We start from the raw sequence: 26,804 nt of genomic DNA, 5'->3' as shown, positions 1-26,804 counted from the left end.
AGGCTGGAAAATAATACCTCCAATATAGTGTGTTAATATTTTTGTAATGGATTAATACGGAAATACCTCTATATTGTTGCTGAATAATGCTTCCAAACATATAATACCGCCAAACAGTAATTGATTATTACTGCCCTAGGAATTTCTGGGTGAAAAACAATAACCTTTTATGTAGGATTGAGATATACCATTATATTGTTACTGTGATGGTTTAATACCATAATACGATTAGATTGGTGCTAATTAATACCGCCAGTAATTGACTATTACTGCACTGAGAACTTCTGACTGAAAAATAAGGTATGTAATGCTTCAATACTTTTTTGCTTTGATGAGACTGAGAAATAGACAGCGACTGAATAAATACCAAACTTTGAGTGAATAATACCGCCAAACAGTGATTAGTACTGTACAGAGAAGGGTACTGGGGGTGGAGTCGCACAGCATAACTTTTATATAGCGACTGGGGAGACTAAGAAATGCCACCATGATGATGTTGTTGAATAATACTGCCAACCAGTGATTTAAACAATACCACCATGTTGTGCTGAGGAAATAATACCGCCAAACTGATTTTAATACCGCACATTTTTCCTGGACTCTGATAGCGCTATGAAAAGGCTGAGTATTTATTGCTAGAGGCGACTCCATTGTCCTGGAAATATGTTGAGTATTTCTGCAGAAGCGTCCGCGTTGCGGTATTTTGCGTGCTCGCTTCCTTCCTCTCACCCCTGGTGGGGACATGATGGATTCTCTTGGCAGAACCTCTGTGTTTGTCTCCTTGGACAGCTCTGGATGAGGCGGGAGGAGGGCTGCTGTCTGCCGTGCTCCACTGCTTTGCTTGACAGTCTACCGCGCGCGGTGTCAAGGTGAATGACTTCCCTGCAGACCTTGAAGTGTTGTCAGTTTCCAAAGAATAAAGACTCTTCCCAGTACAGACAGTACAGTCACATTCGCTGAATTCAGAGCAGCTACCCAGAAGTTTTCACCCAATAAATCGTGTTATGAGACGTCTTTCTCTGACCGCAGCGTATACCGCCATTCTGTACACATCAATGAATAATTGAGCAGAAATGCGTTGGAGAAATTCTGTCGCGCTGCAAGTAGACTTCAGCGAGTGTTCACATTATCCTGAATTGGGACAAGGCGTGTGGGGTTAAATCGCAGCACCCTCCTATTTCTGGAAGGAACAGTTTTCTCAGAGATATCGCCTCATAGCGCTATACAATAGCAACGTCAGGACCGTACCGCTATATAGTGCTGAAAACCATGCTATACAGTGTCAGTACTCAAATACTCCATAATACTATCATGGAGTAACCACATAATACCACTATACCGTAACCAGATGATGATATTGTAAGTGACTAAATAATACCGCAGTAGACTGACTGTATGATACCGTTGTGTAGTTACTGAAGGGTAATAAACCATGGGGAGATTTATCAAACATGGTGTAAAGTGAGACTGGCTCAGTTGCCCCTAGCAACCAATCAGATTCCACCTTTCATTTTCCAAAGAGTCTGTGAGGAATGAAAGGTAGAATCTGATTGGTTGCTAGGGGCGACTGAGCCAGTTTCACTTTACACCATGTTTGATAAATCTGCCCCCATGTCTTTGATTTTATAATGGACTACCTTATGTCTGTAATAGCACTATATGGTGACTCGATAATAACACCATATAGTGATTAAAGAGATATTTCACTCAAACATTCCTTTTAATATGTTGCTGCCCATGGTGAGACTAACAATTCCTTCCATACTTGTTATTATGTACTCAGTCTCCTTCCCCCAGTTCTCAGCTGCTGCTTTCTGATGAAGCTTTTCTCCCTGTCTCCCCCTCCTCCCCCCTCCATTCTGAGACGACTGATGTAAACAAGTCCCTGGCAGGCTTTATCTGCAACCTTTTAGCTTCTTTGTAAAGCTGGGAGGGTTATTCTGAGGTCAAGTTGCTTATGAACTTGCTGTGATTATGCCTCCAGCATTACAAAGAAGCTACAGTGTTGCAGATAAAGCCTGCCAGGGACTTACATCAGCCGTCTCAGAAGGGAGGGGGGGGGAGACAGAGAAAAGCTCACGCACAGATTTTTGTGTCTTTAGCAGAAAGCAATAGCTCGGAACTGGGGGAAGGAGACTAAATAGATAATAACAAGAATTGAGAAAATTGTTTGTCTCACTATGGGCAACAACTTATCAAAAGTTATGTTTGAGCGAAATCCCTCCTTTAAATGGTACCGCCATATGGTGACTCAAAGATACTCGTAAAAAATGACTTTTGTAATTATTATTTAGTGACTGAATATCTCAGTACAGTGATTACATACTACCGTACAATGACTGACTGCCACTATATAGCCACTGAATAATGCTGCCATGTAGTGGGTTAATGTCCATATAATAACATAGAGTGGCTGAATATTACCGCTATGCTGTCAGTGCATATTATCTCTATTACTTAAACAAATAATACCATTATATAGGCAATAAGTAACACCACTATACAGAGAGAGAATAGTACTGCTGTACTGTGGTTGAGTGACATAATACCGCTATAGTCTCAATGAATAATACCACCATACTCAGAATGTATACCACTACCATACAGTAGCTGAACAATACTGTCATACTAATACCGCTATATTTTCAGTGAATGCCGCCATATGTTAAATGGTTAATACCGCCATATAGAGATTAAATAGTACAACCGTAAAGTCATCCTCTGTGATACTACTGTATATAGTTTGCCCCATAGTAGGGGACTAAGACATAACTCTGCTTACCCAGAAATGACTATCATTAATAATCTGATGGTCGGGGGGACCCTGGGGCTCCTCTACCAGTCATGTGACAGATGAGTGCCCACCGCTCCAGCCTCTGCCGCACACCGCTCCAGCCTCCGCCGCACACCGGGGACCTCAGCTCCGTGGGTAAGATGTCCTGTCCTCTTATTTCTGGATTCCATCATAAATCACCCTCATCGGAGACCACCTTCCCTTCCCGCTAAATTTAGATAGATGGGCTTTAGAGAGCAGAGGGCGGCCGGCGGGCGATCCACCTCATTATACCGCCATTACTCATTATTCTGCACCGCCCTGCTACTTTAACAGTAACAACCCCAGGAAGAATAACAAAAAGCTTAGTCTCGCTCCAATCTGTAGGGAGAGGTGGCTGTAAGTGTTCAGCTTTCCTGCAGCGCCACCACAGGTGATAAAAAGCATTACACCTTAATGGACTATATACAGGACAGGTTCTCCAGAGAGACTGTGCTTAAGAGATGACGCTCTTCCTCCATGTTACCCAAAAATCGGTTTTCTAAACTGGACAACCCCTTAAAGGGCCAGTGCACCCTAATTGTCCTCTATGGTTTGGTTTCCACCTCCTCTCCTTCTCTGACCTTCTCTCCACCTCCTCTGACTCCATCGTCAGGAGTCAGTGGTCCCGTAAATTGGGTACTCAAGTCCGTGTCAACGTTGCGAATGAACACTACACACATACTCTTACACTCAACTCAGCTGAGCGTGCGTGTGTTTACATAAGAGAGTGGCTGCCAGACACCTCAAGACAACCCTTCCGACCCTTCTCTCCGCCATCATAGACCCCCTCCTCCCCATTACACACAGTCCCCTCCCTGCTACTCCATCATAAAGAGAATTATTCTAGTAATAGATGTTGCTTACCACTAAGCTCCCTAATTTACTAGGTGGGGTTCCCCTTTAAAGAGACTGTCAGTAGGTTTCTGGCGTCCTATCTCAGGGTAGCATAAACTAGTGACAGAGAAGCTGAACAGAATGATGTATCACTTACATTGTTCTGTGCAGCTGATCCAGAGATATCCTCCTGAATAACATGGACAATAAGTAGTCCTCTCCATTATGTGCATGAGCTCAGTAGTCCTGGATATTCATGAGAAGCAGAAAACTCCGCCCACCAGCTGCTGATTGGCAGTTATCTGTCTATGCTGTGTATAGGCAGTCACCTGTCAGTCAGCAGCGGGGGGAGGGGGACGGCAAAAATCCTATTCTCCTGCATATTAGGAGAACGGCAGAACAGAATGATGTACGTAATACACCGATCTGTTCAGCATTTATATCACTAGTTTATGCTGCCCTAATTTAAGGCGACATAAACCTAGTGACAGATTCCCTTTAAGAATCGTGTCATGTGGCGCTGAAGGTCGGGGATAAGTGGGGCTATTTTCGGAGGGCAGCCTTGGTTCCTTATCTTAATGGAGTCCTGGTGAAATCAAAGATGACTATCACCGATCACAGGACGGGGACGGAATGTGAGAGCCGGATCCTGAGAATATTTGGCATTCCTCTGGTCACATGACCCTGACAGATGACTGACCCCCTTGGAGGTATCGGTTATTACTGGACAATGTTGTCTGTTCTCATTTTAAGTATTTAAATCTAAAAACATTATAAAATGATGTGACCGGATGTCCTGACCGACTGACTGCTGTGACCATAACAAGGATCGTCCCTTTACTATCTGTACTGATGGTTATTACTATATATCACACTGATCCCGACTCCTCCTCTTTTCTCCACAGTGGGAACTTCTATGGTTCGTGATCCTCACATTCACCTTCTTCCTCACACTCACCTGGTTCTACTTCTGGTGGGAGGTTCACAACGACTACAATGAGTTCAATTGGTGAGTACATCCCAGTACTAGTTATATCCTTGTATATAGGAGCAGCATTATAGTAGTTATATTCTTGTATATAGGGAGCAGTATTATAGTAGTTATATTCTTGTATATAGGAGCAGTATTATAGTAGTTATATTCCTGTATATAGGAGCAGTATTATAGTAGTTATATTCCTGTATATAGGAGCAGTATTATAGTAGTTATATTCCTGTATATAGGGGGCAGTATTATAGTAGTTATATTCTTGTATATAGGGGGCAGTATTATAGTAGTTATATTCCTGTATATAGGAGCAGTATTATAGTAGTTATATTCCCGTATATAGGAGTAGTATTATAGTAGTTATATTCTTGTATATAGGAGCAGTATTATAGTAGTTATATTCCTGTATATAGGGGGCAGTATTATAGTAGTTATATTCCTGTATATAGGAGCAGTATTATAGTAGTTATATTCTTGTATATAGGGAGCAGTATTATAGTAGTTATATTCTTGTATATAGGAGCAGCATTATAGTAGTTATATTCCTGTATATAGGAGCAGTATTATGGTAGTTATATCCTTGTATATAGGAGCAGTATTATAGTAGTTATATTCTTGTATATAGGGAGCAGTATTATAGTAGTTATATCCTTGTATATAGGAGCAGAATTATAGTAGTTATATTCTTGTATATAGGGAGCAGTATTATAGTAGTTATATTCCTGTATATAGGAGCAGTATTATAGTAGTTATATTCTTGTATATAGGAAGCAGTATTATAGTAGTTATATTCCTGTATATAGGGAGCAGTATTATAGTAGTTATATTCTTGTATATAGGGAGCAGTATTATAGTAGTTATATTCCTGTATATAGGGAGCAGTATTATAGTAGTTATATTCCTGTATATAGGAGCAGTATTATAGTAGTTATATTCCTGTATATAGGAGCAGTATTATAGTAGTTATATTCCTGTATACAGGAGCAGTATTATAGTAGTTATATTCCTGTATATAGGGAGCAGTATTATAGAAGTTATATTCTTGTATATAGGGAGCAGTATTATAGTAGTTATATTCCTGTATATAGGAGCAGTATTATAGTAGTTATATTCTTGTATATAGGAGCAGTATTATAGTAGTTATATTCTTGTATATAGCGGCAGTATTATAGTAGTTATATCCCTGTATATAGGAGCAGTATTATAGTAGTTATATTCCTGTATATAGGAGCAGTATTATAGTAGTTATATTCCTGTATATAGGAGCAGTATTACCTTTGTTAGTATAGTTGCAGTAAGTACATTTAGTTTTCACCACACACAGCCGCTGACTCATTGGAATGAGCGGTGATTTAGCGGTTTTGTCACATTAGTGTGTATTTGGCCTCTGGAGAAGGGCTGTGCTGTAATGTAATGTCAGGGTTGTGCCGCTGTCTAGTAGAACTGATCAGGATGGATGGGCTCCTTAATATTCCTTCTCAGCCGCCCTGTATCTGCAGTGTTCCCAGCACGTGTAGGGGAAGTATAAGGTCTCCTGTAGACATGTCCGCACACCGCTCCAGGTCAGAACAGGCCACAGTGTGGGATGTATGGGACGTCTAATGTCTTCATTTCCTGCCTAAGTTATATATTTTCTAGCTATCTAAAAAGGATACTTGTTTATAGAGGGAAGATGATCGTCGTCCTAGAGACATGTTCACACAGCTAAAAACCCTAACCTGAAAAATCCACATTATAATCAGTGCTGATTCCTCTGTGAAGGATTTGATTTTTCAGTAAGCTCCCATTGATTTCAGAGGGAGCCCATAGCTGACACTAAGGGGGCGGTCCTTTGTAGTGATTGACAGCTCATTTATCTGGTGACTCCACTCCCTGGACTTATAAGCCAGACTTGTCAGGGATTTCCATCCAAATGTTTTCCTACAAATAAATTATATATATATATATATATATATATATATATATATATATATATATATATATATATATATATATATAATATAGCTGTATAACATGCTTGCAGCAGACGAGGACAAATTCGCTTAAAGGGTTAAAAACAAATAGAGGGAATGACCTGGAATAGACCTGGATCCCAGTGGATTAAACACTTTCCAGGTCCTTTATGGGCAGCTTTCTTTTCCGCCTTCTCTTTGAGCTTTGGGTAACTAGAATGGTCAGATTAAGCCAATGGGACTTAAGCCAGAGCGGCTATGGTGACCTTCACGGGAACTTAAAGGGACATTACCCTCCGTTCCCTGAATAAGAATAGAATAAAGAACTCTTTGTGGTGGTCAGATAAAGGGGTTAAGAATTTTCTCATAGTTTTCCATATTGAAATCTCAGGTAGATCTCAATGTCCTTAAGAGATGGGGGCGCTGTTGCATTGGTGTCTATGATACACAATAGCTTTCACTAATGGTGAGATGTGGTACTGCATGTGGCCAAAGTCATGGCAGGTAGGAATATAGGAATATTATGGGCCTGGTGCTTTGTCCTACACCGACAGTTCTTCTTTCTTTGGAGATTTGGGCTGGTTTTCACTGATCGTTTATCATCATAGGATGGTGTCCTCTGCTTATATACCGCAGGTGACTACTTCTACACCTCATGACCTGATCATGTATTTCTATATTCCAGGTTTTTATATAACAGAACGGGACAATGGAGTGACTGGTCCATTCCTATCCTGGTATCTACTGCTGCTGGCTTCACATATATTACAGCACTCTTGGTAAGACGTCCATATATGTTTATTGATTTTCTACTGATACGTCCTATCCTGTAAAACCTTCAGAGCTGCATTCACAATTCTGCCCCAAGATACCTGAGAAATAACACTACATCTCTCACAATGTAACGCATCCTGTTCTAAAATTGTAACTGTTCATTAAAGGAGGAGTTATCCAGAATTGGAAAAAGGGCGGCTACTTTGTTGCAAAAACAGCGCCACCCGTGTCCTCAGGTTGTGTGCTGCATTACAATTCTGCCTCACTCAACTGACCTGCAAAACCCACAACCAAACTGACGACAGGAGGGGTGAAAGAGAACTTGCTCTCTGCTGCCACCTATTGGAAGTTACAACTGGAAGATCATCTTTTAAAAGGGGTACTCTGGCTCCCCCCCCCCCCCCAGAAACTTATACAGATATGTAATTTTTGAATACAAGTCTTCCACTACTTATCAGCTGCTGTATGTCCTGCAGGTAGTGGTGTCTTCTCTCCAGTGTGACACAGTGCTCTCTGCTGCCACCTCTGTCCATGTCAGGAACTGTCCAGAGCAGTAGCAAATTCCCATAGAAAACCTCTCCTGCTCTGGACAGTTCATGACATGGACAGAGGTGGCAGCAGAGAGAAATGTGTCAGACTGGAGAGAATACACTACTTCCTGCAGGACATACAGCTGCTGATAAGTGCTGGAAGACTGGAAATTTTAAAGTAGAAGTAATTTACAAATTTATGTAACTTTATGACACCAGTTCATTTAAAAGATTTCAAAAAATTTCACAGAAATTCCGCTTTAAAAAAAGAAAGAGAAAAGTTTTGACATGTCCTGGGTGTTCATCTGTTCCAGTCCTACAACTCCCAGCTTCAGTAAAGAGCTGTGAAACAACATGGCTGCCCAGACAGTATGTGGTGCCGTCCCTTTAAGACCGGCACTTGCCCTCCTCCGATCCGGCAGGCTTACTCTATAATTACTCTGCATTACGTCGTCCCTGCCGCCGCGGGATTAAACCTTGTCCCGATGAATTTTTATCCGAGCAATCCATCAGCCGCAATTATAAATATTCATAGGATAAATGGTTCTTCAGATGCATCCGTTTAAAGCCGCGGCGGAGCGTGCTCCGAGAACGCGAGGGTTACACGAAGGTCGAGATTTACAGAATATCATTAGTGCCTCACGTGGAGGAGGAATAAAGCCGGGGAGATATTCTGCAGAGGGAAGCAATTATAACGTCTTGTCCCAGAATACCGCCAGGATCGTTTACGGAAAGGTTACCAAATGGCGCAAATTAGCAAATATTCCGTAATGCAGCGGACACTTGAGAGAGTGAGAACAGCACTCCTGGAGGTAAGATCAGGTACTACACTGTAAACTAGCACAGTGCTCCAGCAGGTGATAAAGTGCTACTGCAGGCCTAATTTTAAAAGGTCATTGGTTACGGAATGTTCTTTAAAGGGAACCGGTCACCATGACAATGCTATCTAATCTATCGGCATCATATTATAGAGCAGGAAGAGCTGAGCAGATTGATATATAACTTTGTGGGAATAGATTCAGTATAACTTGTGACAAGTTGATGGAAATCCCTGCTCATTCTGTGATAAGGAGTCCAGTGGGCGGGGTCACTTAATGGACTGGACTCTTGAGTATGGGAACATCACAGATTTCTAGTAATAAGTTACAGGTTATATCAAATCTCTTCCCATAAAGTTGTATATCAATCCGCTCAGCTCCTTCTGATCTATAACATGATGCCAATAGGTTACATAGTATTTTTATGGTGATGGGTTCCCTCAACTTACGGTTCCAAAACTATAGATCCCATCGTGCCCTGACCCTATGTAGAATTATGCCTGCAGTTCTGCCTTATTGCCTGTTGAAGTGCTGTGATAGATTATGGAGCGTTTAGAGTGTAGTACCCTTATACTACCCATAGGAGTGCTGTTTGCTAATATCATATCACAGTAAAGTCGCTAATTTCTGTAGTTCTCAGTTAGGTCATTGCTCCAAGATATTGCGTGGTGGGAATATTGCAATGTTCCCCGGACTGTGGCTCTCCAGGGGTTGCAAAACTACAATGACCATCATCAGGGCATGTTGGGAATTGTAAATCAGAAGAGTAACAGGTTGGGGATCCCTAGGGTAGCAGGTCTACTCCAGAATATTTACACCACCAGCAGAGAGTTTGCTAACCTATAGGGTCTACAGCAGTGCTTCTCAATTCCAGTCCTCAGGCCTCACCAACAGGTCATGTATTGAGAATATCCCACACAAAGAACAGCTGTGCTAATACCTGATGCACTGAGTATAATTATATCACCTGTGAAATACTATGGAAATCCTCAAAACATGACCTGATGGTGAGGCCTGAGGACTGGAATTGAGAAGCACTGGTCTAGAGGAGACCTGATTTTTATATCAACACCACAGCACTCCTAGAGGTAGGCTGAAGGTACTGCAGCCATGGCCTCCAGTAGGAGTTACAGGGCCCCATACAGTAAATGCGTCTATTCCCAGCCACCACTACCAGGGGTCGCTAATAGCAGGGATAGAAATTGGCCTTTACTCCATAGAGGGGAGACGGAGAGGTAGGGGATTCAGTGGGGGTGTGGGCACACAATGGCGGAGATCTGTGATTGGGGGATGACTTGGTAGTGCTGGGACCAAATAATGAAATTAGTATGAAAATGATCCATATCCTTTCATATATGATAGGTTTAACATAGAAAATAGAAAACTACACATAAAGGGGTTATCCAGCATTACAAAAACATGGCCACTTTCTTCCAGAGACAGCGCTGCTCTTGTGCTGTCTCTGGAAGAAAGTGGCCATGTTTTTCTAACACTGGATAGTCATAGGCTTGGAGAAGCTTCTAAAGCTATAACTGTGTGTGTGTCTTGCATTGCAGATATTGGCACTATGTCACATAGCTGTGGGACAGCAGCTGAACTTACACTGGCTTCACAAGGTGAGTTTTATACAGAATACAGAAGTCCGTTCACATCCTCTTGAAAGGGTTTTGGTATGTTTAGAGCAGCCAATGATTTTTGGACTGGTAAGGGCAAGCTGACTGTCTGGGTATTGCTTACCTGGCACAGCGCCATACAGTAGGTAGTGGCCTTACTTGGTATTGCAGCTCAGTCCTGGGACTTTTTTCGTGTGTGTTCCAGGCTTGCCTCATCATCGTACTCATCGCCACGGTGGTAGCCATGACGTCTATAGAACAAATGTGGGATGAAGAATGGGAAGTCCTATTAATTTCCTTCCAGGTAAGTTGGAACCTTCTGCTTTCTCCCCAAGTAAATGTGTTAAGATTTAAAGTGTCACTGTTTGTTTGTTTGTTTGTTTGTTTTTTTGCAGAAAGCAATAGTCCAGGCGATTTTAATAAACTTTGTAATAGGGTTTATTAGCCAAATATGCCATTATCTGCATTCAAAAAGACTTTCCCCAGGTCTCCCCCCCCCCCCTTCCCTCCTCTCTCTCATTCAATGCTCATTATCAGTAAATCACGTCTTGTGTACATCAGTCGAGCCCTGTTTAACCTAGGGGAGGAGGGAGATTAGTTGCCAGCAGAGAGCAGAGAACAAAGGATTACACATCAGGACCTGTGTGAAAGCCGGTATTCAGAGGTCAGTGCTGACTTCAGAGGAGATATGCCGGTGATGTAGCTGTAAATTAACTTTGTTGTCCTGTTTTGGTGCCTTAATCTCCCTTCACCCCTCCCCTCTGCATAGACAACCATGAAGACAGGGGGGAGAGCTTCAAACTGCTTTTCAATGAAAAAAATTTATTTTTCGGCTAATAAACCCAATTACAAAGTTTCTTTAAATTGCCTGTACTATTGATTTATGCAAAAAAAAAAAAAATTTAAACGACAGTGACACTTCTCATATCATGTTCTCAATCAGGATGTTCTCTCTGCAGATTGGCAAAGGGGTGGAGCTTACATTTTTCCATTATGAATGAGATGTGGAAAGCACAAAAAAAAACCTGCTGCTCCATCCTTTATATTGCATTTAGTAACTGTCCTGGCTGATGCCCCTTTAAAAGGGCACTTAAGCTAAATGTTTTTTCTTTCAACTGGTGTCAGAAAGTTAGATAGATTTGTAAATTTCTTCTATTTAAAAATCTGAAGTCTTACAGTACTTATCAGCTGCTGTGTGTCCTGCAGGAAGTGGTATATTCTTTCCAGTCTGACACAGTGCTCTCTGCTGCCACCTCTGTCCATGTCAGGAACTGTCCAGAGCAGGAGATGTTTTCTATGGGGATTTGTTGCTACTCTGGACAGTTCCTGACATGGACAGAGGTGGCAGCAGAGAGCACTGTGTCAGACTGGAAAGAATACACCACTTCCTGCAGGACATACAGCAGCTGGAAGGAATTTAGATGTTTAAATGGAAGTAAATTACATATCTATTTAACTTTCTGACACCAGTTCATTTAAAAGAAAAATATTTTGCTGGATAACCCCTTTTAGAACTGTAATGTAGACGTATTGGGACAGGCCAGACCCATTTTGTATCCTTTTGTGTATATTAAGCTTTCTTGGTAGTTAGTGCACTTGTCGTCTTTTAACCCTTACTTTAACCCCTGTCTTCCAGGCGACAGCTCCGTTCTTGCACATAGGGGCACTGGCCGCCATCACTCTGCTTTCCTGGATCATTGCCGGCCAGTTTGCAAGATCAGAGAAAGCCAGTGAGTCCTGTGCACTTTGCCTTTTTATTATGTTGTGTGGCGTATACTCCAGTCACATCCAATCCTAACAACATTGTGTGCTGCGAACACTACATCTCCCGAAATGCAGCACAACATAGCATCCTGTGTGTAAATGTTGGGAGATGTGAGATCCTATAGAACTGCCAATCTGAGCGCAGCTCTGGAGGTGACTGGAGTGTGCTAGTGATAGGCTGGCTAGTGACGGGACCATTGACTTCCTCTCTCCCCAGTTTTTCAGGTGTGTTTAATCCTGGCGTACTTGGCCGTAGTCCTTGCACTGTATCTCGTCCCCATGACCATTTCCTCACCTTGTATTATGGAGAAGGATTCGCTGGGACCCAAACCTTCCATCATCGGCCATCGAGGCGCTCCGATGGTGAGTCATCTGATGGTGGGATATCCCATACCCCCCCCCCCCTTGTGTTCCCCTGTACCACATTTTACAGCATACACAATAGGGGAGATTTATCAAACATGGTGTATAATGAAACTGGCTCAGTTGCCCCTAGCAACCAATCAGATTCCACCTTTCATTCCTCACAGACTCTTTAGAAAATGAAAGCTGGGATCTGATTGGTTGCTAGGGGCAACTGAGCCAGTTTCACTTTACACCATGTCTGATAAATCTCCCCCTATGTATTCCGGTATATAATGTCCTCTGCACGTCCACCAGACTCTGCTTCATCAGTCATTCGTATAGTGATTAAAGGGGTATTCCACTCCAACATAACTTTTGATATGTTGCTGCCCATGGTGAGACTAACAATTCCTTCCATACTTGTTATTATCTATTCAGTCTCTTTTCCCCAGTTCTGAGCTGCTGCTTTCTGCTTAAGATACAAAAATCTCTGTGTGTGAGCTTTTCTCTCTGTCTTCCCCTCCTCCCCCTCCCTTCTGAGACAGCTGATGTGAACAAGTCCCTGGCTGGCTTTATGTGCAACACTGTAGCTTCTTTGTATTCTGAGGTCAAGTTGCTAATGAACTCAATGTCACTAACCCTCCCAGCATTACAGAGAAGCTACAATGTTGCAGATAAAGCCTGCCAGGGACTTGTTTACATCAGCTGTCTTAGAACGGAGGGGGGAGGAGGAGGGAGACAGCAAAAAAGCTCACTCACAGATATGTGTTTTCAGCAGAAAGCAGCAGCTCAGAACTGGAGGAAGGAGACTGAATAGATAATACGTATGGAGGGAATTGTTAGTCTTACAATGGCCAGCAACATATTAGAAGTTATGTTTGAGTAGTCATTTCAGAGAACACCTTTCCACTGTCGCCATGATGTACTTTCCATTGCTCCAGCTGCCTGCTCGCTCGTCTCTGCTGTGTACAGTATAGCCGCCTGGTGTATGTGGGCGCCCCTGCCGCTGACTGATGCGGAGCTCTTGTCTCAGCGTGGACTCATTTTGTCAGTCACTTCTTGACGTGTTATTCTAAGTGCTGATAGTGCAGGGATCAGCCGTACGGCCCCCTCCGTCTCACCGGCATAGCAGAGCTGAGCGCCGTGCAGCAGGTATTAGTGACCCGTGCAGCAGCAGTATCAGTGCCAGCTCCGGCCTTGGCAGCGCCCGGTGTGTAGTGGATTCCCATTAATGAGTCTGCAGGTTATTGCTTGTATCCGCTTATAACTGTATCCTACAAAGTGACAAATCCTCAGCTCCGCTGCCACCGCCGCCAGCGGTAATGAATATTAAATGATGGAAGCAATTAGCAGTGCCGGGTATTAATGTGGCGCGTGGAGTGGCGGGAAATCCCCCCCCCGGGGACGCCCTCCCAAATGTCTGTCTGGTTTAAGGAGAATCTTCCTGTCCTTGGCCCGTTATGGAGGGAATGTAAACCGGAGGAGGAGAGGACACGAAGGGTTAACCAGAGTCGGGCACAGCTCTGCCACCCATGATCCGGCATTAGCACCTTAGGGTCTATAAACCCTGACAGTGCTCCCGATACCTGCTGGGCCAGAGATGTAGACGTGATCCAGGCCTGACCATTACGGTTCAGATCCCTGGGGGTCTGGTGGTGAGAGAGGTCCAGTTGTGAAGCCTCCGATCTGTGCTTGTTGCATGCTTGTCTAGTAGTGTGGTACAGGGCCTGGTCTATGGTACATGTAATAACACTAGCCCACCAGGGATTAGACTAAGGCCTGATCTTTGCAGGTCCATTGCCACTGAACTCTGGTGGTCCAGTGATGGTGTGGTGTGAGGCCTGATGCATTGCTTTCTAACCATGGCTTTATCCCTGGTGGTCCAGCAGTAATATACATCTATGGTTGTTGCAAAGCACCTGATTTATAGTGACAGAGTGCTAGATGCATCATGGTCTCGCAGTGTGGTAGGGGTCCTTTTCTTTGGTGATACATCCCTGATCCTCTGATCCCTGGTGGTCCAGTGTTATTATAGGTCCTGGTATCTCCAGGGCTCCAGTCTTGTCACATGACCTGATCCCTGGTGGTCAGGTGATGGTACAGGGCCTTAATCCATTGTTGTCCAATTGTATTATTCTTGATCCATGATTGGTTAGTTGTGTGGGACCTGATCCTTGGTATTTGGGTCATGGTCTTATCCCAGGTGGTCCAGTGGTAACACAGATCCATGGTTATCCAGCAGTTGTACAGCACCTGCTCCATAGTAACATAGTGCAGTACAGGGCCAGTTCTATGATGCTTAGGGTGGGATATTTGCCCCTTGGCACCAGTTATACCCCCACTAATGCCCCTTCCTCTTGTTCTGCCTTCCAGCTTGCCCCAGAAAACACTTTAATGTCTTTTAAAAAGGCTCTGGAGCAGCGGACGCGCGGGGTGCAGGCAGATGTCACGGTAAGGTAAGGACCGACGCCACCTCTTCTGTCTCTGCTCACTCAGATTAAGATTGTAGAGGAGTTCTGCTGCCCCCTCCTGGAGTGTAGTGCGCTCTAGTCACCCCCAAAGCTGCATCCGCAGTGCAGAGCTCTCCCACATTGCACTACAGCAGAGCACACTACATCTCCCACAATGCCCTACATCAGAGCACACTACATCTCCCACCATGCACTATAGCAGAGCGCACTACAGCAGAGTACACTACACCCCCGAAAATGCCCTACAGCAGAGCGCACTACATCTCCCACAATGCCCTACATCAGAGCACACTACATCTCCCACCATGCACTATAGCAGAGCGCACTACAGCAGAGTACACTACACCCCCGACAATGCCCTACAGCAGAGCGCACTACATCTCCCACAATGCCCTACAGCAGAGCATACTACACCTCCCACAATGCCCTACAGCAGAGCGCACTACATCTCCCACTATGCACTACAGCAGAGCACACTACATCTCCCACAATGCCCTACAGCAGAGCACACTACATCTCCCACAATGCCCTACATCAGAGCACACTACATCTCCCACCATGCACTATAGCAGAGCGCACTACAGCAGAGTACACTACACCCCCGACAATGCCCTACAGCAGAGCGCACTACATCTCCCACAATGCCCTACAGCAGAGCATACTACACCTCCCACAATGCCCTACAGCAGAGCGCACTACATCTCCCACTATGCACTACAGCAGAGCACACTACATCTCCCACCATGCACTATAGCAGAGCGCACTACTCCCCCGACAATGCCCTACAGCAGAGCGCACTACATCTCACACCATGCACTATAGCAAAGCACACTACCTATCCCACAATGTACTACAAAACTCAGCAGAATTCCCAGTGCATCTTTGGTTGTAAGCTGGAGAGTGTTTTTCTAACTCTTAAAGGGGTTATCCAGCGCTACAAAAACATGGCCACTTTTCCCCCTACTGTTGTCTCCAGTTCAGGTGTGGTTTGCAATTAAGCTCCATTTACTTCAATGGAACTGAGTTTCAAAACCCCACCCAAACTGGAGACAAGAGTAGGGGGAAAGTGGCCATGTTTTTGTAGCGCTGGATAACCCCTTTAAGCAAAAAGTTCCGATACGTATATAAAGAAGGCGACCAATTAAGATACAAGGCAATTTTATTATACAAATGATTAAAAAGATTCAATGAAATCTATAAAAGCGTTATATACAGATGTTACGGCCGACACACAGTAACCAGGTGTTCTCAGGATGAGGCTCAGACACTTCTGCATAGATATGAATACAAAGGTGAAGTGCTTACAATATAATAGTCACATCATCTGTCCTCCAAGCATTGGCAACAAGGGAAACCGCAAGTGGCCGAAACCAAACATGGGCCGCAAGTGGCCGAAACCAAACATGGGCCGCAAGTGGCCGAAACCAAACATGGGCCGCAAGTGGCCGAAACCAAACATGGGCCGCAAGTGGCCGAAACCAAACATGGGCCGCAAGTGGCCGAAACCAAACATGGGCCGCAAGTGGCCGAAACCAAACATGGGCCGCAAGTGGCCGAAACCAAACATGGGCCGCAAGTGGCCGAAACCAAACATGGGCCGCAAGTGGCCGAAACCAAACATGGGGGCGCCCCGGGCCCGCACCATGGAGGCGCCCCGGGCCCGCACCATGGAGGCGCCCCGGGCCCGCACCATGGAGGCGCCCCGGGCCCGCACCATGGAGGCGCCCCGGGCCCGCACCATGGAGGCGCCCCGGGCCCGCACCATGGAGGCGCCCCGGGCCCGCACCATGGAGGCGCCCCGGGCCCGCACCATGGAGGCGCCCCGGGCCCGCACCATGGAGGCGCCCCGGGCCCGCACCATGGAGGCGCCCCGGGCCCGCACCATGGAGGCGCCCCGGGCCCGCACCATGGAGGCGCCCTGGGCCTACCCTACACAGGTTCAAACCTCTCTACCAGATGCTGCTGCAGCTCTCGGGTTTTATACACAGTTAGAATCAATAACTTAATACATCCTTGTGCTGCACTAAGTTTAGAATACTCTGATCTTGTTGGGTTTGCTTGGATTACCTCATGTTAAAGAATAGAATGGCCACTTCTAATCCTTAAGAGGGCAATACTCACACAATGGGACAATGCACATTCTGTTGGTTCTGCACACTATCTCCATTGAATCAGTAAAAGCCTTCTTCAGACTTGTTGGATGACCTAGAAGTCTGGTGTATACGGTCACCTGGGTCGTCCATCAGTGAAGGACTACCAAAGATGTGAAATGGAGACGATCCTATAATCCTACACACAAAATGGCGTCCAATATACTTTAACTAGCCACAATTTAGTCCCAGCATTACAGAGAGCGAGACCGGAACTTCTGTGCACAATAAGGCGGCATGTGTCTGTGCACAGAGTGTGATCTGCAGAGCGTCCCTCCTGGTATAACCAGTCATTATGGTGCCGGGGCGCTCTGAAGGACCATAATGACTGGATATACTGGGAGTCCCACTCTGCAGCACAGACAGGACTTACGGAACGGGTGAATACCGCCTCAGCGTGATCACACCTACTATAGAGAAGGTGCATGTGGCCTTCATTGGGCTCCATGTCGGCCTGTACATCCCTGCAGACTATATATGTTTGTAGAAAACAGGGACCAGGACTCTTGCCAGTTGTAACCTATGGATGTGAGGAGAGCGCGGGCTGTTATGTGGGCGGCCGTCCCACGCTCAGCCTGTTCTGCAGCCATGTTGCTCGCACACGTGAGCTGTGAAAAGTGGTTTCTCGCCTAGAACCTATTACAGATTGCTGAAGAATATATACAGGTATGATGGTCTGTACCGCCATAGTGTCCCCATATAGTGCCGTGCTGTGTTATCACAATGCCTACACCTGATGAGGCAGTGACAGGTGTAGTGATGCTTCAGTCTGTAACACAGCGTCCGCAGCATTATACTGAGCCATTAGTCTCCTTTGTCTTTGCAGTCATGATGGAATCCCGTTCATAATGCACGATGAGACGCTGCGGAGGACCACAAACATCCAGCAGGTCTTCCCCGATGTCACCTCTAAGCTGTCATCCATGTTCAACTGGACCGACCTCGAGAGGCTGAATGCTGGAGAGTGGTTTATAAAGGTAAATCTATCTATCTATCTATCTCCTATCTATCTATCTATCTATCTATCTATCTATCTATCTATCTATCTATCTATCTCCTATCTATCTATCTATCGCCTATCTATCTATCTATCTATCTCCTATCTATCTATCTATCTATCTATCTATCTCCTATCTATCTATCTATCTATCTATCTATCTATCTATCTCCTATCTATCTATCTCCTATCTATCTATCTCCTATCTATCTATCTCCTATCTATCTATCTATCTATCTCCTATCTATCTATCTATCTATCTCCTATCTATCTATCTATCTATCTATCTATCTATCTATCTATCTCCTATCTATCTATCTATCTCCTATCTATCTATCTATCGCCTATCTATCTATCTATCTATCTATCTATCTATCTATCTCCTATCTATCTATCTATCTCCTATCTATCTATCTATCTCCTATCTATCTATCTATCTCCTATCTATCTATCTCCTATCTATCTATCTATCTCCTATCTATCTATCTATCGCCTATCTATCTATCTATCTATCTATCTATCTATCTATCTATCTATCTATCTATCTCCTATCTATCTATCTATCTCCTATCTATCTATCTATCTATCTCCTATCTATCTATCTCCTATCTATCTATCTATCTCCTATCTATCTATCTGTCTATCTATCTATCTATCTATCTATCTCCTATCTATCTATCTACTATCTATCTATCTGTCTTTCTATCTATCTATCTCCTATCTATCTATCTATCTATCTATCTATCTCCTATCTATCTATCTGTCTATCTATCTATCTATCTCCTATCTATCTATCTATCTATCTATCTATCTATCTATCTATCTATCTATCTATCTATCTATCCTGTAACCAATAGATAAATAAGGAAGGGTATATACTGCCATCTTGTGGCCAGTGTCAGTATCCACTATCTTCCTGTTAGAGTATGTCTTCCTAATCTGACTATAGGACGGTTTGTATCATGTCACACACTGGCGGTAGTTCACACCCTCTCCTATTCCTAAAGTAACATCATCTTTTGCAGCTTGTTGGAGATTTCCATCACAATGCAGTGAGTAGATTTTGCCTCTGATCCTGCTCTGGAATAAAATACCATATTTTGTAATACTTTACATCTAGACCGATCCTTTCTGGACCGTCAGCTCATTATCCTCAGCGGATGCGACGGAAGCTGCGAACCAGTCCATATGTAAGCTGATCGAGCTGCTGGACCTGGTCAAAGAAAACAACGCCTCTGTTCTACTGAGGATCCATTACCTTCCAGCCAACCATCCGCAGTATGACAACTACATCAACATCACAGTGAACACCATCCTACAGTCTGGGGTACCCCAGGAGCGGGTGAGTCCACTGCCACCTTCTGTAATCACAGTCACTTCATAGACAAATATACTGCATATTGCAGATAGTCACTAATGCAGTCTATGAATAAGCAGTAGTATATAGTATGTTCTCTAATTTACTCCAGAGCTGCACTCGCTATTCTGCTGGGGAGCAGTATTATAGTAGTTATATTCTTGTATATAGGGAGCAGTATGATAGTAGTTATATTCTTGTATATAGGAGCAGTATTATAGTAGTTATATTCTTGTATATAGAGGCAGTATTATAGTAGTTATATTCTTGTATATAGGAGCAGTATTATAGTAGTTATATTCATGTATATAGGGAGCAGTATTATAGTAGTTATATTCTTGTATATAGAAGCAGTATTATAGTAGTTATATTCTTGTATATAGGAGCAGTATTATAGTAGTTATATTCTTGTATATAGGGGGCTGTATTATAGTAGTTATATTCTTGTATATAGGAGCAGTATTATAGTAGTTATATTCCTGTATATAGGAGAAGTATTATAGTAGTTATATTCTTGTATATAGGAGCAGTATTATAGTAGCTATATTCTTGTATATAGGGGGCAGTATTATAGTAGTTATATTCCTGTATATAGGAGCAGTATTATAGTAGTTATATTCTTGTATATAGGAGGCAGTATTATAGTAGTTATATTCCTGTTTATAGGAACAGTATTATAGTAGTTATATCAGCACAAGCCATTGAGGAAGTAAAGACCAGCGGCACTCACCGGGTTAATGCAGTTGTGATGATTTATTGGTAAGATGTCATCTTGCAGATAAGCTCAGGGCAGGGGGAGACAGGTCCAGAGGTGCTGTGCACCGTGGCGACGGCCGTTTCGCGGGTTAACTTTCCCGCTTCGTCTAGCCTCCGGGGGTTTGAATCGGTTGTCAGTTTAAAGCCTCTTCTTCTGACGTCACCGATGAGGGGGTGTGTGTGATACACGTATTCCAAAACATGACACCAAGTGAACAAGTGTTACAATAAAAACAATTACAACAAGATGTGGGGATCTGAGGAACAAATGGGATAGTTATTGCACTTATAAATCAGTGCTACTGACAATAATGAATGGTTTGCGTACTAATAGGGTTCGCAGAGCCGATACAATAACACATTGCGTAAGGCTCATTGAGGGAAGGTAGTGATATACATATGCTAGCCTGTGAGGCTGCTATCTCAGATTGAGCTGTCACGCTCCGTGGATTTACGGGTGAGAACAGAGTATTAGAGATCTACGGCTCCCTGGGGCTGCCGGATCGCTGTGTAGTCTATCACTCTGTGGGGGGCGTGTCTTCCGTGACGAGCGCTGTCTGGCTGAAAGAAACATGCATCACTACTATGTTTACAGGAAGGCTACGAGTTCATTTCTTTCATTTAGTCCAAGTCCTCCCAGGGCATCAGTGCGTGCAATCCATTTAGCTTCTTTCCTTAGAAGGAGTTTGTGTCTGTCCGTGCCCGGGATCCAGGAATTAACCCTTTCAATGCCGGCAAAGGATAAGGTATTGGGGTCGCTGTTGTGAGCAGTCCTGATGTGCTCTATCAAGCGATGACAGCCTTGTCCCGTTCTTATGGACCTTAGGTGCTCCTGAAACCTTTTGAAGAAGCTCCTGATGGTGGATCCTATGTAAAATCTTCTGCAGGGGCAGAAGATGACGTAAATAAGGTAATCACTTCTGCAGCATATTGGTTGGCGTATTTCTACGTCATACGCTCCTATTTTTGTGTGGTTACCTTGCTCCATGGAATCACAGTAATTGCAGCGCCCACATTTTTTGTTTCCTGGGGGATTTAATTGTTGCAACCAGTTGTTCTTTTTTTGGGGGGTATCTTTAAAATTGCTGGATACTAGCATATTTTTAAGGGTTCTGCTTCTTCTGAAGGAGATTAGTGGCTTTCTTGCTGCGATGTCTCCAATTGTGTTGTCATTCTCCAGGATGTGCCAGTTATCTTTTATTGCTTGCCGGATGGCATTTGCTGCTGGATTGTACCTAAAGGTAAAAATGAACCTTTGTTCTAAATCCTTTTTCTTCTTTTTTTTGAAGAGTTCGTGTCTTGGGATTTTTCTTACTCTGCTGAGAGCCTCATTTATTGTTTGTAGGGGGTAACCTCTCTGCAGAAGGTTTGACTTCAGTCCTGCTGCTTGGACTTCGAAATCCGCTTCTGTAGTATTAACCTTTTTGAGCCTGATAAATTGCCCATACGGTATAGCAGTTTTTACATGGGTCGGATGGAAGCTGTTATAATGCAGGTAACTGTTTGTTGCTGTAGGTTTTCTGTACCCTTTGGTGGTGACCCCTGTGTCTGTCTTCAGCACAGTGACATCTAGGAATTCAACAGACTGTTCACTGAAGTTACTTGTGAAGAGCATGTTGAATTCATTAGTGTTGTTGAGATAAGCAACAAATGCTTCGAACTCTTCTTTTGTGCCTTCCCATGCTATAAAAATGTCATCCACAAATCTGGTGTATTTCTTGATTTTCAAGATAAAAGGGTTGCTTGCATTATAGACGTATTTTTCTTCAAATGCAGCTAGATACAGATTAGCAAATGTACAAGCTACTGGTGTCCCCATCGCGGTACCTGACCTTTGTGTATACCATTGCTCATTGAAGCTGAAGCAGTTATTCATGAGAATGAGCTCTAGGGCCTCGGCTATAAAATTCACGTAGTCTTCATTTTTTTCTGCTGCTCTTGTAAACGAGCTAATGACTTCAATGCCCTTTTTCTGGGGAATTTTGGTGTACAGGCTTTCCACATCTATTGTTGCCAGATTCCATGTTTCCTGCCAAACGTCATCTTCAAGGATTTTGAGAAACTCTGTTGTGTCCTTACAGTAGGAGGGTATGGAGCTTAAGATTGGTCTTAGTAGCCAGTCTATATATTTAGATAAAGCTTCGGTTGGGCTACCGATCCCTGACACTATTGGTCTGCCGGGTGGTGCTACCAGAGACTTATGTGTCTTTGGCAGAAAGTACCACCTCGGTCTCTTGGGATTGTCACTCAGTAGTCTTTCAGCCGTTTTTTTGCTTATTATATTTTTCTCCATATTCCTCCTCAGGAAGGATTGCACTTTACCTTGTATTTTGGTTGTGGGGTCAGATGGTAGTTTTTCATAAATTTCTTTGTTGTGGAGTTGTCTTTCAGCCTCTTTTTTATAATATTCTTTTGTCATAATGACTACGTTGCCGCCCTTGTCCGCTTTTTTTATGACTATGTCACTGCGGGATTTTAGCCATTTTAGTGCTCTTTGTTCCTTTTGCGTTAGATTGTGGTCAGGGCGGGGGTGGACCAGTGCTTTCATATCCCTCTGTACTGCGTTGTAAAAAATGTCTAGGTTACTCCCTTTTTGAATTTGAGGGTTAAATGTGGATTTTCTACCTCCTTGGAAGTCCATGATCTGTGGGGTAGTATTGGTTGTGGGATTTTCATCACTCAGTTCTGCCAGCATGATTATGCTCTCTCTTTCTTCTTCAGTTAAGTCTGTTGCCGTGCTGAAACCTAGGGGTCCCACCTGGGTAGGTATTTCTCCTTCTTTTTTGGGTTTCTTGGATAGGTTTTTAATGTGTTTGTTTTGTTTGAAAAATTTGCTTAAATTTATTTTTCTGATGCCTTTATACAGGTCAATTTCGAAATCTGCTGTATCAAATTTGTCTGGTATGCAGTAGTTTAGTCCTTTTTCTAGGAGGTCCAAGCAGTCTTTATTCAAAGTGATGTCTGTTAAGTTAATCACGGAATGTTTGTTTGTGTTCGGTTCTGTTATTTGTCCTTCCAGGAAACGGTTTTCCTCTTTTCCCCTGTTCTGGTTGTTCTTTTTGGTTTTGCCCCTTCCTCTTCGAATTTTTCTCCCTCTAAAGGGGCTGGTGCGTTTTTTGGTGCGTGTTTGGTTAGTCCTGCGGTTTCTGTGGCGTCTTTTCTGGTGTTTTCTCTAGGTTTGTTGAGGTCCTCTGAGGAGCTTGAGTCAGTGTCCGTGGTCCAATAATCCTTATTTTTCTTCGGTTTCTGTGGGTTTCTTCCTTTGTAGTTTCTAGTGAATTTTTTCTTTTCTTGCCAGGTAAATATTTTCTCTTCTTCGTAGTCTTTCCTGTCCCGTATGAATTTGTCCTTCTTTCTTTCTTTGATTTCAGTTTGTAATGGAACTAATTTCCTTTCAAGCTTCTTACAGAACAGTTGGTTTTGTTGCTCAGTCTGTCTTGTTCTTAATTCAATTCTTGCCTTACACAATTCTGTTGTAACTTTTTCGTACTCTGCCTCGTTTCTTTTTAGTGTCAGTAGCATGAATTTAAATGAGCTCTCTTCTTGTACCTTTGCCCACTCTGCCAGAAAACATTTGTCTGCCTGGAATTGTGAAGCTTCTTTGTATACCCTCAGTCCTCTGGGGACTCTTTTTGAGTTTTTGTATGAGTTTAATGATTTTACAGTCCAGAACAGTCTAATTTCTTTTTCTGCCAGCTGGGTTATTTTGTACTCAAGGCTCTTAGTGCTAATTAATTGTATATCTTCTTTGAGATCACACTGTTCAAAGAAATCCTCCACATCTTAATTAGCACTAATTAGCATTAATTAGCACTAAGAGCCTTGAGTACAAAATAACCCAGCTGGCAGAAAAAGAAATTAGACTGTTCTGGACTGTAAAATCATTAAACTCATACAAAAACTCAAAAAGAGTCCCCAGAGGACTGAGGGTATACAAAGAAGCTTCACAATTCCAGGCAGACAAATGTTTTCTGGCAGAGTGGGCAAAGGTACAAGAAGAGAGCTCATTTAAATTCATGCTACTGACACTAAAAAGAAACGAGGCAGAGTACGAAAAAGTTACAACAGAATTGTGTAAGGCAAGAATTGAATTAAGAACAAGACAGACTGAGCAACAAAACCAACTGTTCTGTAAGAAGCTTGAAAGGAAATTAGTTCCATTACAAACTGAAATCAAAGAAAGAAAGAAGGACAAATTCATACGGGACAGGAAAGACTACGAAGAAGAGAAAATATTTACCTGGCAAGAAAAGAAAAAATTCACTAGAAACTACAAAGGAAGAAACCCACAGAAACCGAAGAAAAATAAGGATTATTGGACCACGGACACTGACTCAAGCTCCTCAGAGGACCTCAACAAACCTAGAGAAAACACCAGAAAAGACGCCACAGAAACCGCAGGACTAACCAAACACGCACCAAAAAACGCACCAGCCCCTTTAGAGGGAGAAAAATTCGAAGAGGAAGGGGCAAAACCAAAAAGAACAACCAGAACAGGGGAAAAGAGGAAAACCGTTTCCTGGAAGGACAAATAACAGAACCGAACACAAACAAACATTCCGTGATTAACTTAACAGACATCACTTTGAATAAAGACTGCTTGGACCTCCTAGAAAAAGGACTAAACTACTGCATACCAGACAAATTTGATACAGCAGATTTCGAAATTGACCTGTATAAAGGCATCAGAAAAATAAATTTAAGCAAATTTTTCAAACAAAACAAACACATTAAAAACCTATCCAAGAAACCCAAAAAAGAAGGAGAAATACCTACCCAGGTGGGACCCCTAGGTTTCAGCACGGCAACAGACTTAACTGAAGAAGAAAGAGAGAGCATAATCATGCTGGCAGAACTGAGTGATGAAAATCCCACAACCAATACTACCCCACAGATCATGGACTTCCAAGGAGGTAGAAAATCCACATTTAACCCTCAAATTCAAAAAGGGAGTAACCTAGACATTTTTTACAACGCAGTACAGAGGGATATGAAAGCACTGGTCCACCCCCGCCCTGACCACAATCTAACGCAAAAGGAACAAAGAGCACTAAAATGGCTAAAATCCCGCAGTGACATAGTCATAAAAAAAGCGGACAAGGGCGGCAACGTAGTCATTATGACAAAAGAATATTATAAAAAAGAGGCTGAAAGACAACTCCACAACAAAGAAATTTATGAAAAACTACCATCTGACCCCACAACCAAAATACAAGGTAAAGTGCAATCCTTCCTGAGGAGGAATATGGAGAAAAATATAATAAGCAAAAAAACGGCTGAAAGACTACTGAGTGACAATCCCAAGAGACCGAGGTGGTACTTTCTGCCAAAGACACATAAGTCTCTGGTAGCACCACCCGGCAGACCAATAGTGTCAGGGATCGGTAGCCCAACCGAAGCTTTATCTAAATATATAGACTGGCTACTAAGACCAATCTTAAGCTCCATACCCTCCTACTGTAAGGACACAACAGAGTTTCTCAAAATCCTTGAAGATGACGTTTGGCAGGAAACATGGAATCTGGCAACAATAGATGTGGAAAGCCTGTACACCAAAATTCCCCAGAAAAAGGGCATTGAAGTCATTAGCTCGTTTACAAGAGCAGCAGAAAAAAATGAAGACTACGTGAATTTTATAGCCGAGGCCCTAGAGCTCATTCTCATGAATAACTGCTTCAGCTTCAATGAGCAATGGTATACACAAAGGTCAGGTACCGCGATGGGGACACCAGTAGCTTGTACATTTGCTAATCTGTATCTAGCTGCATTTGAAGAAAAATACGTCTATAATGCAAGCAACCCTTTTATCTTGAAAATCAAGAAATACACCAGATTTGTGGATGACATTTTTATAGCATGGGAAGGCACAAAAGAAGAGTTCGAAGCATTTGTTGCTTATCTCAACAACACTAATGAATTCAACATGCTCTTCACAAGTAACTTCAGTGAACAGTCTGTTGAATTCCTAGATGTCACTGTGCTGAAGACAGACACAGGGGTCACCACCAAAGGGTACAGAAAACCTACAGCAACAAACAGTTACCTGCATTATAACAGCTTCCATCCGACCCATGTAAAAACTGCTATACCGTATGGGCAATTTATCAGGCTCAAAAAGGTTAATACTACAGAAGCGGATTTCGAAGTCCAAGCAGCAGGACTGAAGTCAAACCTTCTGCAGAGAGGTTACCCCCTACAAACAATAAATGAGGCTCTCAGCAGAGTAAGAAAAATCCCAAGACACGAACTCTTCAAAAAAAAGAAGAAAAAGGATTTAGAACAAAGGTTCATTTTTACCTTTAGGTACAATCCAGCAGCAAATGCCATCCGGCAAGCAATAAAAGATAACTGGCACATCCTGGAGAATGACAACACAATTGGAGACATCGCAGCAAGAAAGCCACTAATCTCCTTCAGAAGAAGCAGAACCCTTAAAAATATGCTAGTATCCAGCAATTTTAAAGATACCCCCCAAAAAAAGAACAACTGGTTGCAACAATTAAATCCCCCAGGAAACAAAAAATGTGGGCGCTGCAATTACTGTGATTCCATGGAGCAAGGTAACCACACAAAAATAGGAGCGTATGACGTAGAAATACGCCAACCAATATGCTGCAGAAGTGATTACCTTATTTACGTC

General features: G+C 43.1%; 1 protein-coding gene across 1 annotated transcript in view; it reads left to right on the top strand.

Moving 5' to 3' along the window:
* GDPD5 (glycerophosphodiester phosphodiesterase domain containing 5) overlaps window positions 1–26,804 on the top strand; it is a 108,216-nt gene that overhangs the window by 65,463 nt on the left and 15,949 nt on the right. Inside the window, exons 3-11 of the mRNA XM_069969567.1 lie at window positions 4,555–4,658; window positions 7,275–7,368; window positions 10,268–10,327; window positions 10,530–10,628; window positions 11,961–12,054; window positions 12,306–12,451; window positions 14,807–14,889; window positions 17,881–18,031; window positions 19,172–19,393. Of these exons, the coding sequence (XP_069825668.1) occupies window positions 4,555–4,658; window positions 7,275–7,368; window positions 10,268–10,327; window positions 10,530–10,628; window positions 11,961–12,054; window positions 12,306–12,451; window positions 14,807–14,889; window positions 17,881–18,031; window positions 19,172–19,393 (1,053 nt within the window). The remainder of the gene's footprint in view (window positions 1–4,554; window positions 4,659–7,274; window positions 7,369–10,267; window positions 10,328–10,529; window positions 10,629–11,960; window positions 12,055–12,305; window positions 12,452–14,806; window positions 14,890–17,880; window positions 18,032–19,171; window positions 19,394–26,804) is intronic.

This window comes from Dendropsophus ebraccatus, chromosome 5 (assembly GCF_027789765.1).
Source record: "Dendropsophus ebraccatus isolate aDenEbr1 chromosome 5, aDenEbr1.pat, whole genome shotgun sequence".
Lineage (NCBI taxonomy): Eukaryota > Metazoa > Chordata > Amphibia > Anura > Hylidae > Dendropsophus > Dendropsophus ebraccatus.
The sequence above is the reverse complement of the archived record's forward strand: the minus strand, read 5'-3'. Positions and strand labels throughout refer to the sequence as shown.